The 15,737-nt window shown below is 45.0% G+C and overlaps 1 protein-coding gene across 1 annotated transcript in view; it reads right to left on the bottom strand.

The window, feature by feature from the left end:
• Positions 1-4,609, bottom strand: part of C2CD2 (C2 calcium dependent domain containing 2) — a 35,830-nt gene extending 31,221 nt beyond the window's left edge. Inside the window, exons 1-2 of the mRNA XM_088539342.1 lie at positions 4,299-4,609; positions 2,299-2,397 (exon numbers count right to left, since the gene is read on the bottom strand). Coding sequence (XP_088395468.1) covers positions 2,299-2,397; positions 4,299-4,580 — 381 coding nt within the window. The 5' untranslated portion in view covers positions 4,581-4,609. The remainder of the gene's footprint in view (positions 1-2,298; positions 2,398-4,298) is intronic.
• Positions 4,610-15,737: the final 11,128 nt, after the last annotated feature.

The following is a 15,737-nucleotide window of genomic DNA, read 5'->3' as shown; positions in this document are numbered from 1 at the left end:
TGTTTCCTTCTGCGCCCACAGCCCTCTGATGCAAGGCCTTGAAAACACATATTTGAAAGGACATGCAATAAAGCAAGCCCTGGCTCTGGTACAGGGGAGGCACCCATGGCGCCCGTGGACTCCTGCCACACACATCACAACTATCGAACTGGCTGCAGGATTGGAGCTTGCGCCAGCTGATGCCCTGGGCAAGTGCAGAGCTCTGTGGCATGCTACAGCACTGATGAACGTGCAGCCCATGCTGCACTCAGAACCAGCAGCGCGTTCTGAACTCGCACCGTGAGTTCAAGTCTGTTCATGGTGCAGAGAGATTTCTATTTCACATAAAATTCACTAGTAATATTAAAAAGTTAAAAAGGGGCAAAAAAAATCTTTAGACCCTTGGTATTACCTGACAAATATGCCAAAGAAAATTAGTGAATGAAAGGAAAACTCCTGATGTGTTTAGAGAGGCATCTATTTAAGGAGAGAGTGAAAGTAACTACAAGAGTGCCCTTCTAAGGTGGTTATATACTTAAATCCAAATAAATTACTCAGGTTGTACCTTAACTGATAGAGTTAGAACAACTCAGAGAATATTCTTCAGCAGCTGCGCACAAGATTATGGAAATGGTTCTGGGATAGTTCACAACAACCCAGTTGACATCAGCAAAACTCTCGTGATTCAACACATTTTTCAAATGTGCTTATATTGGTTTAACCACCTGTAAAACCACATTCGGCTGCTGGCCACAGCACAGCAGCCCCATTAGCAGGCCAGGGTGGCTCACCCATGGCCAGACAAGCACCACAGGCTGCACAAGGGAGGCTGCAGGATCACAAACCCGCTGCTGCGGGAGAGCAGAACTGCCGCAGAGCACCCGGCCATTCAACTGGCTGCCACGGAGTGAGAAGCCACCTGGTCCCACGGGCCGAGCTGTCCCAGCCCAGCCGAGCCCCGCAGGGCCCCACAAGCACCAGCAAGCAGAACACCCAAGCTAGATTTAAGCAAGGCAAAAGTTAACTTAAGGACTGAACGCAGATGTTTCTGCTGATATAAAATGACTTAAGGAAACCCAGGTCTGCGGCATTATGCTGCAGCTCTGCTCACTACCTTTTATTCATAGTGGTTCTTTCTTCATTTGTGGCTTCACACATAATACAAAACAATACTCTAAGACCCAGCAGTCCCGTCTCCTTCCAGCTCCCCTCACACTGACACCTCTTCCAGGAGCACTAGGTAACACCAACACCAACTCTAAAGTCCTCCCAACTCCACGATCTCCAGCAGGAGCTGCCAGAGAGAAAAAAAAAGAGAACAAGTGCACAAGCACCTTTACCTGCTGGCAGCCACTAGCTACAGGGCCACCCATTGGGGTGTGACTGGCAAGATGCGTATCAGGCAGATAAGCACACATAGTTTTCAAAAGAATCATAGCATAGCTGCTTAACATCTAAAACAGACAAGCAAACCTGAATAGCAAAGCAAATTAGCGGAAAAAAAAAAAAAGTACCAGGTCAATTTGGTTCGGATGCCTACAGCCAAATGCCAGTTCAGATGTGAATGGTAGTTAGAGTAACTAGGATGAAAATGGAGAAAATGCTAATACGCATACATACATTTTTCCTTCTGATGTATCTCTATATCACTCTAAGAGCCATATTCTGCCTCATTTTAATATTACATGCATTAAGCAGAGAGAAAAACATTTCCCAGGATGTGCTAGGGTGTTTGTGTGGAAAGAGCTGGGACAGCCTCTTGCCACCAAACAATAGAGTCAGGTGGAACTTCACCCCAAAGACTTTGCACCTGTTCCAAGATCCCTTTCCATTCAGGAAATGGAAAGCTCTGCTTCTGATGAAGCAGAGCTTGTCACCAGCAAAGCAAACAGCAAGATGAAGGCAAAGACTCTTCACAGACCCACAGAAGTGTCCCTTTCCCCCTCTGTGAATTCCCCACCCTGTGCTTCAGCAATAGGATGGGGAACTATTAGATTGAGGACAGTGGTTGAGGAGGGAACCACTCACACCCAATGAGTGAGTTTCATTAAAAGCACATAAACAAACTTGACATAACCCTGTTTATTGATCATTTGGCAGAAGCCCTGTGGCATACTTTGTTCACGACTTACAGAACAAGTGAATAAATGCAAAGAGTTTACTCGGGTTCATTAGAGAGCCAGCCTCTCACCAGCCTTGACAAGCTTAGGTCAAGCGTGCAGAAGTATCAGAAAACAAAACTCCCACTGACACTACTGAGTAAAGAAGTTATGCTTCCCACTTAAAAGTCAGCTGAGACAAAACATCATCAAAGTTTACCTTCTCTTGTGCTGATTTTACAACACTAACAACTTCTTTAACTGCTAGCTCAAGTGGTTCCAGTGGGTCATTGTCCTCAAATGTAAGCAACTGGGAATCCTAAGAAAGAAGAAGGAAAAAAAGAAGCATTACTTTATCAGGCGATGTAACTATCACTTGAAAATTAATTGTCAGTAAAGCTCCTGGAAGAACCAGAGACAGAACTGAAAATGTACGCAAGAATTTGTTTATATTAATTGTACTACACCTCACTGCATAATACAAGGCAGAGCCTAAAAGTCTATACTTAGGACATGACTAGAGGCCTAATCATAACTCATCTTCCACTGTAGCAAAATATCAAGGTATGCAGCACAGTGCAGCAGAATGATGCTCAAAACCAGTGACAGAGATCAGTGATTCATCAGAGCACCATAATTTTTAAATACCATAATATTAAATAATATTTGAGAAAGAAAGAAAAAAAAAAGTCATATGGCTCCAGTAGTCTCTGCCTAAACAAGGAGATCCCAAATATTTGTTTGCAGAGGCGAGGGGAAAAACCCTCGCCCTCAACTCCAGCCTCATGTAGAGGTGCAGATTTAATATGAAGTGGTGACAGCTATTGAGTATTCAGACACAAGGCAAGAGACAAATAGCTCACACTTCTTGTTTGCGGGCAGGCCCCGCTTTCGGGACTGCCCGCAAGCGCATTTCGCCGCGGGCCGCACAGGCGCTCACGGCCAGGCCGCTCCATCCCGTCCCAGCAGCGCGCAGGAGTCTCGCTGGCCGCGCAATGCTGACACTGCCGGAGCTGTGTGACGGGAACAGCGCCCGGCTGCGGTGCCAGGCAGCAGCGCCGGCCCCGAGCGGCCTCCAGCTGCTCCCCGGGCCCTGGCTCCCCTTTGGGGACAGAGTGCTGCTGCGTGGTTCCAGCTGCTTCCAGCTTCTACTGGTGCCTGTTCCCAACTTGTCCTACGTTGCTTTTCCTTTCCTTTTTTCATTTTTTTTCTCCCCCCTCAACAAGCACAAAGCAAACTAGCGTTTCTTAGCACTACATATGCTTTTCTGAGCAGCGCGGTGAGATTTGAAAGGAGAGGCAAGGCGATTTTCTCACTTTTCCTTTTCACCACCCTGGTTTACTGCCTGGAAAGAGTTAAAATGTTGTTCTTATCTTTCGCGCACACACATACACTGGCTCTTCCTTCTCCTCCAACCTCCCCCCAAGATGGGCAAAGGAAGCCCTGGGAGGCAGCTGACGAAGGAAAGTGCTCTCCTGGACCTGCGCCAACGGCCACGCACGAATTTGGAGCCTTGGGATACCCAGAGCTTCCCAGAGAGTTTAACCCCGGCTTTTTCCACTGACACAGCAGGGATTCAAATCCCTGAGAACAGGGAATTAGGTTTGTCCCGGCCTCACCTAACCTTGCTGGCTCTGTCACTGCAAACACGCCACGTTACGGCCTCTGCGAACAGGGGCCAGGAAAGAGAGGGGCCAGCCGAGTTTGGGGCATTGCTGGCCAAGCCGGCCACAAAGCAAACCCGTAAGGAAGGAAAACCCCCGCCACCCCAGGCACGGCCCTCGAAGAGAACATCCACAGAGAGGCAGAGCTGGACAAGGAGGACACGGACGAAGCCCAGCCCTGGGAGTTATTTACACAACACCTCGTGGGGGTCCCGGTACTGCTGGTGACCTGAGCGAGACGCTCGGCTGCCCACCTCGTCCCAGGGCTCCGGCACGCCGTTGCCCACCAAGAGCCGACGCTCGCAGCCTCCCACGCTTGCACCGTGCTTTGGGCCACCTCCTTCTTATAAACCCCCTACCAGATGCATGCACAACAAATGTACACGTAAATCTACATATTCTCACTCGCACACGGACCCCTCTCCACACCCCGGGAGAGCCGTGCGTGTCTATGAGCAGAGCAGGAGGCCTCGGCAGGGGCAGCCCCGCGGCCGCCCCCCGCCATTTCCCGGCCGCGCTGCCGGGGCCGCGTCCCCCCCTGCCCGGCCGCACTCACCGCCCGCGCCGCGGCCTCGGCGCTCAGCGCCGCGCGCCAGGCCCGCCGCCACTGCCGCCGCCAGCTGCCCCGCGACAGCGCCCAGCCCAGCGCCGAGCCGCCCTCCGCCAGCAGCTCGTCCCGCGCCGCAGCCGCGGCCGTCACCAGAGCCGGGGCCGGGGCGGGCGGGCGGCGGCGGGCGCGCCGCAGCGCCAGCAGTGCGTACTGCACCAGGTAGGCGGCCACGGTGGCCAGCGCGGCCACGAAGAGGGCGACGAGCGCGTACCAGCCCGGCCCCGCCATGGCTGCGCATAATGGGAGCCGCGCTCCCCGCCCGCTCCCCGCGGCGCCGGCGGCCGCAGCGAGAGCCCGCGCAGGGGCCCGGCCCGCAGCGCCCGCCGCCCGCCCCCGGCGCAGGCACCGCCCGGCCCCGCCTCCGCCCCCGCCCGCGGCGCCGCGCGGCCCCGGACCGGCCCCGGGCCCGGCAGGGCGCAGGGCGGCGGGAACGGCCCTTGCGGGGGTGCCGGGGAGCGGGGACTGTCCTGGGGACCCTGCGGGCCCGCCTCCGGCAGGGTTGTTGGGTTCATCATTTTCATCGTTTTTCATCCTAAAATAAAAGGTCTCCCCTGAGTCACGCTACTGTTGCTCTTTGCAGACTGAGGAACAACTCACAAGACGCTCAAGGAGACGTGCACGCGCTCAGCTGGTGGGTGCCTGTGGGCGCCATGGGAGGTGGTGGGCGACGCGGCCTGGCCTTTTCATAGGGAAACTCCTCTCATAGCCCGTTCCGTAGGGCCAGGACATGCCGGCCCCGTTGTGTCGCAGCCACGAAGCCCCGCAGATGCCCCACTGCCCTCACCGGCGAGCGAGACTCTGTGGGGCATCTCTGCACATCACGGGATAAAACTGGCAGCTCTGTGACCACACCAGCCTTTCCACGCGTCACAGGACTGGGGGGCCCCTGAGGAGGTTGACATGCATTTATTTTTCCTCCCACTTCACCACAGAGGACATGCCCAAGTTTCCCTTTCTTTTACAGGTACCTCAGCATCTCCCCCTTTTCTCTGACAGGGAAAACACAGTTCTGTGTTACGCTAGGCTCTGTGGCCTTCAGAATTACTAAGTGCTTTCTGCAAAGCGTGGGGAATTACCCTTGATCTGCAGAATGATAAAGGGGAGGAAATGGTCTTTATGGAGGTAAATAGAAGTTTCGTGATTATTTATTTTTGTGATGTTCACCTTTACTAAATTCCTGGGTGGTTTATAGAGTGCTGCCTTATCAGCCCATCACTATTTGTGTCCTCATCTGGGTTGTCCTGTTCTTTACCTGCAGGTTCTTTCTTGATGGTTTTCTTCCCCCGTGACACTTAGTAGCAAATGGGTCCCACTTGAATGTTTTGTCCAATCCAGGCACCCAAATAAGCAAGTAAGCCGCTGATGTTGATAGAGATATTTCACTTTCAGATTTCCATTTCAGGAAATCTCACGTTTTGTTCAGTGAGGAGCTCCTTCTTCCTGCCAGGATCTATGTAGGTGATGGTGGATACACCTACCTCACACTGAGGAGCAAGGCACCAAGATTTCCAGAGAGCCACGGCCAGAGCTGTATTGCCGAGTCAGCACAGAAATATACATAGATTAATTGACAAGAGTGAAAAACTACATCTAAATAGTAAGAATAACTTTCCAAAGGTTTATCGACTGTCTTGTTATTGTTACTTTTAAAATATAGCCAAAATATGTGTCAGTATGTACTTGATTACCTTCACGTGTCCCTGCAAACACAGGAGAGCCACCTCTCAACATTCAGGATCTTATCTGTCAAAGTATAGCTTGGACGATGTGGTTAGTAACAAAGTAATTAGCTGTTCATAATTTTGTCTATTTTGAAGCTCGGAATTGTGATTCTCACTTCCTGCTAATCTGTACTATATATTGTACTTCTATTGAGCAACCTATGTATTTCCCAAATCACACCTTTCATTGTATTTAACAAGTAAGTACATCTCTCTACCTGATGGTTGCAGAGCAAATTTAAAAATTACAAACTGACTTTTATTGATACAGAGTAGATTTTAGATGGATTGTGAAGCCAAAACTTATGCATACATCATTCACTGCAGTTACATGTTTGCTCACATGCTCAATTTTGGTTCTTGGAAGTATTAATTTTGATAACAGTTTCACTTCCTGTATTGTAAAGGCAAGAAGAGAACTGCAGACCACTAGCTAACTGGTAGAGTTACCCTAGAAGCATGAGCAAAACCAATAAAATCTCACTTGTTAATGAGCACAGATGGATTCATCATATACCTGAGATTCAAGAATGCTCTTTTTTTTTTTTTCTTTTTTTTTTTTTTTTTGGAAGCAGTTGGAAACACAGCATAGGGACTGTGGGAATGGGATGTGCCTAATTTCTGTCCTGACTTAAGGTGGGACACAGCAGGGTACGCACTCAGACTTGGGAGCCAGAAAGTGACCTTAAGTCCCATAGAACTCATATAAAGCATGTAAAGGGACAGGATGGAATCATTTATTCTTTTATTATTTATATTTATTTAAATATTTATTATTTAATCATTTTCATTGTTAAAGTTGTATGCAGAACAAAAAGAAAGCCATAGGTTCAGTCACGGCAATGAAATGATCATTTACACAATTACAATGTGCAGAGATAAAATCAGACCAAACCTCTCCCACCAACTCCCTACCTCTGAGCCCCAAAGTATTTTGTTTCACACATTAAAGAAAGAGAAGGTCAAAAGAGGCCATCAGTGCAGCCTAATATGAAGTCTGAAACAAGTACCTTGTCAGGACAGCATAAATGTGCAAGAGGTGTTTATTTGGCCAAACTGTGCTTTAACTAGTCCAGGTTATTCCAGCATCCCATGTCTCTGTGTGAGATTATCTTTATCCATGAAGTGGTTATAGAACCATGTCTTAATTAAGAGATTTTGCCTAAAAGTCATATTGAGTTGACAGCGCTTCACACTTTTCACGGGGACAGCTCTGCCAGCAGGAACAGCTTGGCAATACTGTACTACAAACGTGGCCCTTGGGGAGTTACTTCTCTGCACAGGGGACATGTCCCACTCGCATGTGGCTCTTCAGCCTCTCTCCCACTTTCTCATGCAGTGGTAGGTGACAGGCAGGTCCTTGTACCTGCTGATGTGGGCCCTTGGCAAATCAGCTCCGGGCACGTGGAGCAGCGGGAGGCAGGACCCGGCAGGACCCAGCACAGCAGGACCCTCCTGCTGCTGTGTTTGGTCCTGCCCTTCCTTATACCCTCCAGCTTGGATCCGTTTCTGTAGCTCCTTTCTGCTGGTGCACCTTCGCACATGAGCCACCTTGCCTCAGGTGACCCACTGTAGCAGCAACGCTGTCCCATGAGAGGACACTGATGGCAGGAGGGGCAGCTGGGAGCCCAAGAGGAGCCTTGCTGGTGGGAGCCCCAGAGGAGCCTCACTGGAAGACGGTCAGCAGCCTGACAGGGGAGGAGGCATCTCTAAACAAGCTTTGGTAACCAGGAGAGCTTTGAAAACACGGGGGCAATAGGCTAGAATAATTTCCCTCCCTCACGTCTTCAAGAGGACACCCTCTTCTCTTTGATAAAAGAATCTCGTTCTGTAAAAAAAGGCTCTGAGATGATAACATCACCAGACCTTCATTTTTGCTTCTCATGGACAATTTTCAAGTACCTCCATGGTCTTTATATTCATCCAAGTACCTATTTCACTTATTCACTTCAGGAATCTCTGATTATTTGATCAAATTATAACTATTTATTTTTCTCTTCAGGATCCCATGAACAAAGGCAAGTGAAAGCCATTTCATCTGGAATTGCTGATCATTACTTATACTCCACCTGGTAGAGCAAGGAGGAAAAAATATCTTTGAATGTATTATTTTTTTCTGTTGTGATGATGTCAAAAGTATATTTAGTAGACTTCCGGAACGCACTGGGAGTTTTCAGAGATGCAATCATGCCAATCAGGCGCCTCTCATTTTCTTCGTATTTTTACTAGCTGGAGCCGGTTATATTCCGTCCACCAGAGAGCGCCAGTAGAGCAAGAGGCCCGGAGGCCTCTGGCGAGGTCGGTGGTGCCGCATGGAGCGATGGCTGCGCTCCGACTGCTCAGCGATCCTGCGAGCTGCCGCCCCCAGCACCGGCACGCTCACGATGTGGTGGGTGAGACAAGTTAGATAAAATTCCTTGCTTTGGGGTTAGGTTAGGCTCAGAACTGGCACTGCGATCAAATGGTTACAGCTTTCCAGGTCCAAAGTAGATCTGATGAATCTCCCAACAAGAAACCCCTGGAGGTTCCTGCCTCTCTCTCAGACTCTTGGGCTCCAACGCAGGAGATGCGGGTTCCCAGGGGCTGCGTTCTTCGCAGATTGGGCAATGTTGTAGCAAATTCACAGCAAAAGCATGAAATAAAATAAAAGCTTACAGAAAATCTCGAAATCCAAGCTTCCGTCTGGAAGCACAGCCTCGACTCAGCTGCCTGGTTAGGAAAAGCCAAGGGCACATGGCAGTTTTGTGTTGTGCGTGATCCCAGAGCACACCCCTTTGGGTGCTGCACTAGGAATATAACATCTCGAGTCTTGAGTGTGGGGGTATAAGAGCGCTCACAATACAACCATGCAACTCCCCCCAGGTATTTGAAGGAGAATGGCATGTGTTATGACACAGGCAAAAGGAAGAGGCTTTTAATTCTTCCAGCAAGAGGAGAGTCCATGCTGTGTTCACACTTGTCAACTGTACATTATGACAATAGTTGTTAAGTTACAACTAATCAGTTTGTATTTTTTTTTATACGACTGACTGCTGAAACCATTTGGATAAAATGGCATCTTCCTTGGCGTTTCCAATAGGAAGCCAATGACCACAAGGATCTGGAGATGAATCCATCTCTCCAGAAGGGCAGAAGACAAGTTGGTAGCACAGGGTGGTTAATAAAGGAAGCACTAGAGTAGAAGACAGTTTTTAGACAAAAGTGTACTATAACATCCTTTTAATCTAATAGGGAATTCTCTCCAAACACAGCATTTGCCATATAATAGAGATTTTTAAAAATATAGGAAATTCATCTTCTGTTTGGTGCCTTCATGCTGGGCTATTCTGCTGGATGTGATGTTGCAGTCTTCTGGTTCTCACTCTTCCTAGTGTCTGTACATAGCATTAGATGGCCATAACAGATTATAGGGTTATCTTCATAAAACTCGGGATCCATTTTTTTTTTTTTTTAATATACATACACACATGTATATACATATAGGACTCGGGTCAAATTTATACTGAAACAAATATTCTGACTGCAAAGCAGCAAATCTAAGTTTCCTGCTTGTTGCAGCTGGATGTTCAGCTGATCAATGAGCAAAGAGGAGAAGAGGAGGCAGCAGCAAACAGCAGGCGCCTTGTTAAGCACCTTGCAGAGAGGCCTTGGACTGCCATGCAGAGAGGAATTCCCCACCTTTGCGCTTATGGGTGGGAAAAGCCATTTCTGTTCCGCCAGACTCGGCACCACACAGGCTGCCCTGCAGAACAGGGCACATGCTCGAAGCCAAGGACTAGCCATCTGCAAAAGGAGCAAGGGGCTGCTGGTTGACAGATTTGCAGTTCTATAGATCCTTCTCAGGTGTCAGCAGCATCTCCTTTTAGGATCCACAGGTGTACGCAGCAGGATAGGGAAACTGCTACTATAACTCTAACTGTGTAGTTGCTACACCCAGTGAAGGATTCAGGGTATGGGGTTTCAAAGCTTGCTTACAAAAGGACCTAACTCTTCTCTAATGTAATATTGTAGGGGAAATATTATAAAACTATCCTTTGGGACGCCTTTCTTGCCTTAAACTTTTTTGCTAGACTTCATAGCATGGAGGAATGGATGTCAGACACAAAAGGTTAAGACGTGCCAAGACTCCCAGAGACTCCTAGCTCTTTGTTAGGGAAAGAAGAAAAAAAAAAAAGGAACCGAAGACCAGTAGTCACTACAAATGACACATTAAATCGGAGGCTTTTTTTTTTTTCTTTTTTCCTTGTTTTGGGAGGGCCCACAGTGAGCTCCCTTCTCCATCTCATTCTTTTTGCTGTTGCCATCCTCCTCTCTCCTACCTCTTCATTGTGCTTTGCTCCGCGGAGCCTGCAGAGCTCAGCACCGTTTCTTCCTCATGGCAGAAGCATCCATGGAGGCTGCTTAGCCCAGCAGATCACACCACCCCACGCTATGCATCCTTTCAACACATGTGCACTTCACTGAAGAGACGAGTATTACTGGATGGAGGCTCTGCCCCTCAATGTCAGCTTAACCTAGCGATGGCAACCGTGGCTCTAAGGCATCCAAGAACTGTAACCATCCTAGATCCTGGCCTTCCAAGAAGTTAGAAATCATTAAGGGATGGATCAAAGCTGTGGAGGTGACAAAAAGAGAATCGTTTTCAGGAGTCTTTCCTTTTCATGTAAGAAAGAAGGGAAATAAGACTGTGTATGTTAATTCATTGCAGTTAACAATTTGACATTTTCCATAGCCAGAGTATTTCAGTAATGGAAATAGAAAAATCACCCACACAGATCTAATAGTAAAAATTACCTTATTAGTGTTTGCTGATCAAAACAGTGATAACTGGAAACATCCTATGGATGGAAAAGTAAATAAAAGTTGCTGGATCAGTCTATGGAGCAATTGCCTTAGAAGTGGAAGGCTGGAAATAAAGCAAAGTATGACCATGAAATTAGGCACAACGCTTACAACATGAATGCCTCTTAACTTTTTATCACTTTGGTTTGCTTTTTAAGTTTTATGTCAATATAGATTGTACGATCTCTAGAGCAGGTATTTTGTGTACGTAAGCAGATGTTAGACTGCTCTGTAGCAGTATCAGAGTTGTTTCTTTTCACGGCAAAGGCAGAAGAGGGGGCCAAACCTGTGGAGTTCACCATTGTGTGAATGGGTCAGGGAGCTGCTCTTCCTCTCTCTCTCGAGCTTTTCCACAGCTCACTTTACTTCTAACATGGAGGGACTCTCCAAGGAGAGACGCCCTAGGAACCTGTCTCCCTTTTCAAAGGCCTTTAAGGAGCACGAAGGGCCCAAAGCCTCTCAACTTCAGGGTGTCCCATACTTTGGGGAGCCCTTGGTTCTGAGCAGGAGGTGGGCCTGGTGCTCCAGCCCTACTTCTGCGTTTCGCCCCACTTGTTGCCCCCTTCACTCTACCCAGCCAGTGCACGTGTGCAGTGGCAAGCACCACGTTAAAAGACTGGATAATCATCAAACCTACGCTCTCAGCACACACCTTTCCCTCCTCCCTATGTCCTTCTTGGCTACGCAGTCACTAACCTTTATAAAGATGCTGTTGTGAGTGAAATTGGTCAACAGGATCAGAGAATACTGCTCCAAAGAAAGCTGGGGAAGGCCAGTAGATATTAATCCAAGAAGTTGAGGAAACAGGCCCAAGTTTTCAAAGGTAGGAATGAGTCTTCTTTGAGAGAGAAAGTTAGCAAACCCCGTTCCCAAAAGATACAGAGATCAATCTGTGTATCCTCGGAGCACGCACACCGCCTTCCCTGGCAGGGGCTGAAGCACAGGGAGATACACGTGGCAAAACTGTTTTCAATGAGAGCACTGCACAAATCACATAACCAATCCTAACAGCGTATTTTCAAACATGTAGTTTAACCTGAGTTTAAATGAAAGAGGTACTCAGCTGCTGCAGCCTTGCTTCCAGAGTCTTGTTTTAATTGCTGATTGCAGGGAAGCAGAATTTGGTCAGTACTCAAGTCTTTTGAAGAATTTTTCTACATTTTTTTCCTCCCCAATAAAAGGCTCAAAGGGGCACTTACTGAAACAAACAAAAAGCCAGTATTTTAGTAATGTAGGAACCCCCATTTACATACAACAAATAGATCAAAAGATGCTCTTTTGTAAACAAAATTCCCAGCCCCCAGACATCACTATGCACAATAACACCACGATCTGCCAAGAGATTCCAATACAAGACACCATCATTCAAAAGAAACAAAGTGTAAGTTTATTGGACGCCAACATTTCTTAGTCAAGATCTAAGTAAAGAAAACACACAGTAGAAAAAGTTGTACAAAGCAGCAATGGATTTACATTACATTAAAGAAAAAGTTATCCTAACCTATTAATCCTCAGCCCTAAAAAAAAAAAAAAAAAAAAAAAAAAAAAGTAAAAACCTATTCTTAATTAAAATTCAACACTGGTGTATTGAACCGATATACAATGACTACAAGGTATACAGGATTATAAAACCAGCTTCTTTTGTCTTACTCCTATAACTCTTCAAAATGACAAGTGATTTTGTATAGCAATTGGAAATTTCTACAGCAAATATACTGGACAGCTCCAGCTTCTAAAAACTTTAGGAAAGCATTCCCCTGTACCCGAGCACTGTAGATGATCCCATTTTCCTGCTTTTTAAAAAGGGACACTGTCAAGAATAAGCCTTAAAATTTATATTTGGTATGCATTTGTTTGTTTGTTTTTTCACACATATATTTTGCTTAAACATTCTGCTGCAAAAGTGGCAAGCAAGGGACAATGCTTGTGTCTTCAAAATGTAACGTATTGCTGAGAAATTGAAAAAAAAAAGTGGATTAAGTGCTTTATTTTGGAATAAAGGAAACACCAACATGACAAATAAACTTAACCCACAGAATTCACACAATTTTTTTAGAGATCCTTGAAGCAATTGAGAATGCCCTTAACACGGCATTTTTATGCCCAACTTGCTCAAGTGTTTTGAGTCAACTGATCCTTTTAAGTTCTTTGATTTTTACTAGTATCAAGTATTGTTATACAGATAAGTACATTAACAGTATATAATTTTTCTCTTGATAGTGTCCCTTTATGTACAACAGTTATAGTACAGATTTGCACAAGTCATTTTAAATAAACAAGAATCAATGACATTAAAAAATACTATCAGGCTGTGTTCGGAAAAATAAAGAAAAAGGATTTTAACACTGATTCATTAACAGCAACATTAAAAAAAAAATCTAAGCTTGCTTTGATTTTCATCTGAATCTTCCGGTAGGAAAATGTAAACGATTTGATTGAACAGTATAGGCACATGCCACCTTACAGGCTCATGCCAGACATTTGCGCTGTCGCTGCCGAGGAGTTTGGCGGCCTCTGTCCTTATCCCAGGGGAGAAGCTTCCACTTTTACCACAGGAAGCTTAGAATAAAAACAGCGCACAGAGCTTCAGACCAAACCTGCATGCCCTGTTTCGGGTGGCTGTCCTGGAAAGGCTCCCCTGAATAGGAAATGCAGGAGCAGGGGTCTTGCAGCTCCGTGTTTTGGCTCACTGGATAAGGCTGCACCTCTGTTCTGAAATCCGCAAGAGAAACTCTAGTGTCGCCCACTGCTTCAGCACGTTACCTGCTCCGGCAACTGCCAGGGTGGTTCAGCCCCCCTTACAAATGCAAATAAAAAAAAAAATCCAAGAAGTTCAGACAGTATTGCCACTAGTTCATGTCCTTTCTTTTTGTAAAACTGCAGAATTACACACTAGCTCTATATGCAGTTTTCATATAGAGGAAGATTCATTTTAACTTTTGGTTATACAAGTTAAAAAAAAAAAAAAAAAGTATTTTTCTGCTATTGCTCACTGTCAATGGTTGGTCATGGTCCCAATTCAGCAAAAAAATTTTAGCAAATGTGGAAAAAAAATAGTTATTAAGACTGATCTCAATGAACTTAAACACATGCTTACACACTTTGCCAAAGCCCTGCCTGAAGGGAAAGAAACAAATCAAAAAAATAATAAAAAATTAATTCCAGGCTCAATCTTGCTGCTCTTAAATGTGATGGAAGTTTTCACTGTACTTACAAAGAAGCAAGATTGTTCTGAGATTCAAACGATAGATTATAAAACTAATTAAAAATGAAAGAATAAAATATTCTAATCTATATATTAAATCATCTGCACATTACTGTCACTAATTTTAAGAAATAAAAGCAACCTTTTATATTTACGATCTCTAACATTGTTTCACTTTCGTACAAAGCTGCAAAATTAAACAAAATATTATGAAGATGGGTTTTGTATCTATAGATTTGCCTTTTATTCTGCCTGTGGCCAAACCAGACATTCTTTAGAAGACCTTTATTTATAAACAAGTAACTAGCATTTTCTGCCATAATTTAACTTTTTAAACATATATTAAAGTTATATAAGTGGAAGCATATTTATTCCATATCCTCCAAAATAAACACTTCTATCAAGGGCTTTCAAAGATACTGTATAAAAGCTATTAGAAAACCAGAACTGCTATATAAACATCTCATATTTAAACTTTAGAGATCCTAAAGTCCTTTTCTGGACAACAGGAACTGAATTTAAAAAACACAGAACATGCTCAAAGTCAAAAACAATTACTTAAAAAGCAAATCTAAATAAAAACTTTGAAGGAAGCTATTTAGACCAAAAATATCTTTTGCATTTTTGTTGTTTTTTAAATAATACATTTTACACCAAGAAAAAGGTCAAAGTTTCTTCAAGATGTTGCGCAAACTTTTGGTTTTAAACGTATGGTATTTATCATTATATAGTAGAATTCCAATCAGAAGTTGGATGATCATATGATAATTGAACTCATTGTTATTTTCTTTTAGAAGGCGTACAGATTTTTAAAAGGCTAGATATAAACTTTTGAATTCCCACTTTGTATGGGAATAATTGGTGAAAACTTAGGCAGCATTTTAGAAAACCAACATGTTTTCTCATTTTGTACGCCCAGATTTCTTTTCTTCAGTATGTTTAAAGGATATTTATCATGGCTTTTTGATTTTATTAAACCAGGTTGAGTGCAACGACCATTTTTTGCTGACATTATTTCTTGTCTGTAGGAAATTTAGTCTTATGAGGTGGAATAAAAAAGCCAGCATCTAGAAATGTCACTTTTAAACAGCTACATAGGAATCCTGCTTTAACTGCAGCTTTACTTACAGAGCTTAACTGTTATTCTAACAATTAGCATAATTATATTCAGATATAATTTGCCTGGAATAGGACAAAACACATTACTACAAAGTACTTAGTAACAGTTTTAGATTTCTATCAACAATGAAACAGAAAAGACTTGAAACTAACATTGCAATTTTCTGGTAGCTGAAGAAAAGTCGGGTCCATTCTGAGCCATTTCTTTTAAACCTAACTTCCAGGGAAACTAATAAAAATGTCTGTTTAGAAAGAAAACGGTTGGGCTTTGACTGAGGAGAGCTGCCACTCCTGTGCAGAACTAACTAAGGGTGCCCTTTTTGGATTCTTAAGGGTTATGTTTAATTTTGCAAAGTCTTTGTATGCGTTTGCCTCTCCTTTACTTGTCTGGGAGTTTTGGATGGTGAAGGACTGCCCCGTTAGATCCAGACAGCTGAACCCCACTCCTGCTCCCAGATACCCCGCTCCGGCTGCTCTCCATCCGCATGGACCGGGTTC

The sequence above is a fragment of the Tinamus guttatus genome, unplaced genomic scaffold, assembly GCF_059628265.1.
Source record: "Tinamus guttatus ecotype Peru unplaced genomic scaffold, ASM5962826v1 Tinamus_guttatus_pri_ptg001602l, whole genome shotgun sequence".
Taxonomy (NCBI): Eukaryota; Metazoa; Chordata; class Aves; order Tinamiformes; family Tinamidae; genus Tinamus; species Tinamus guttatus.
Note: the sequence above shows the minus strand (reverse complement) of the source record. Positions and strands in the feature narration are given on the sequence as shown.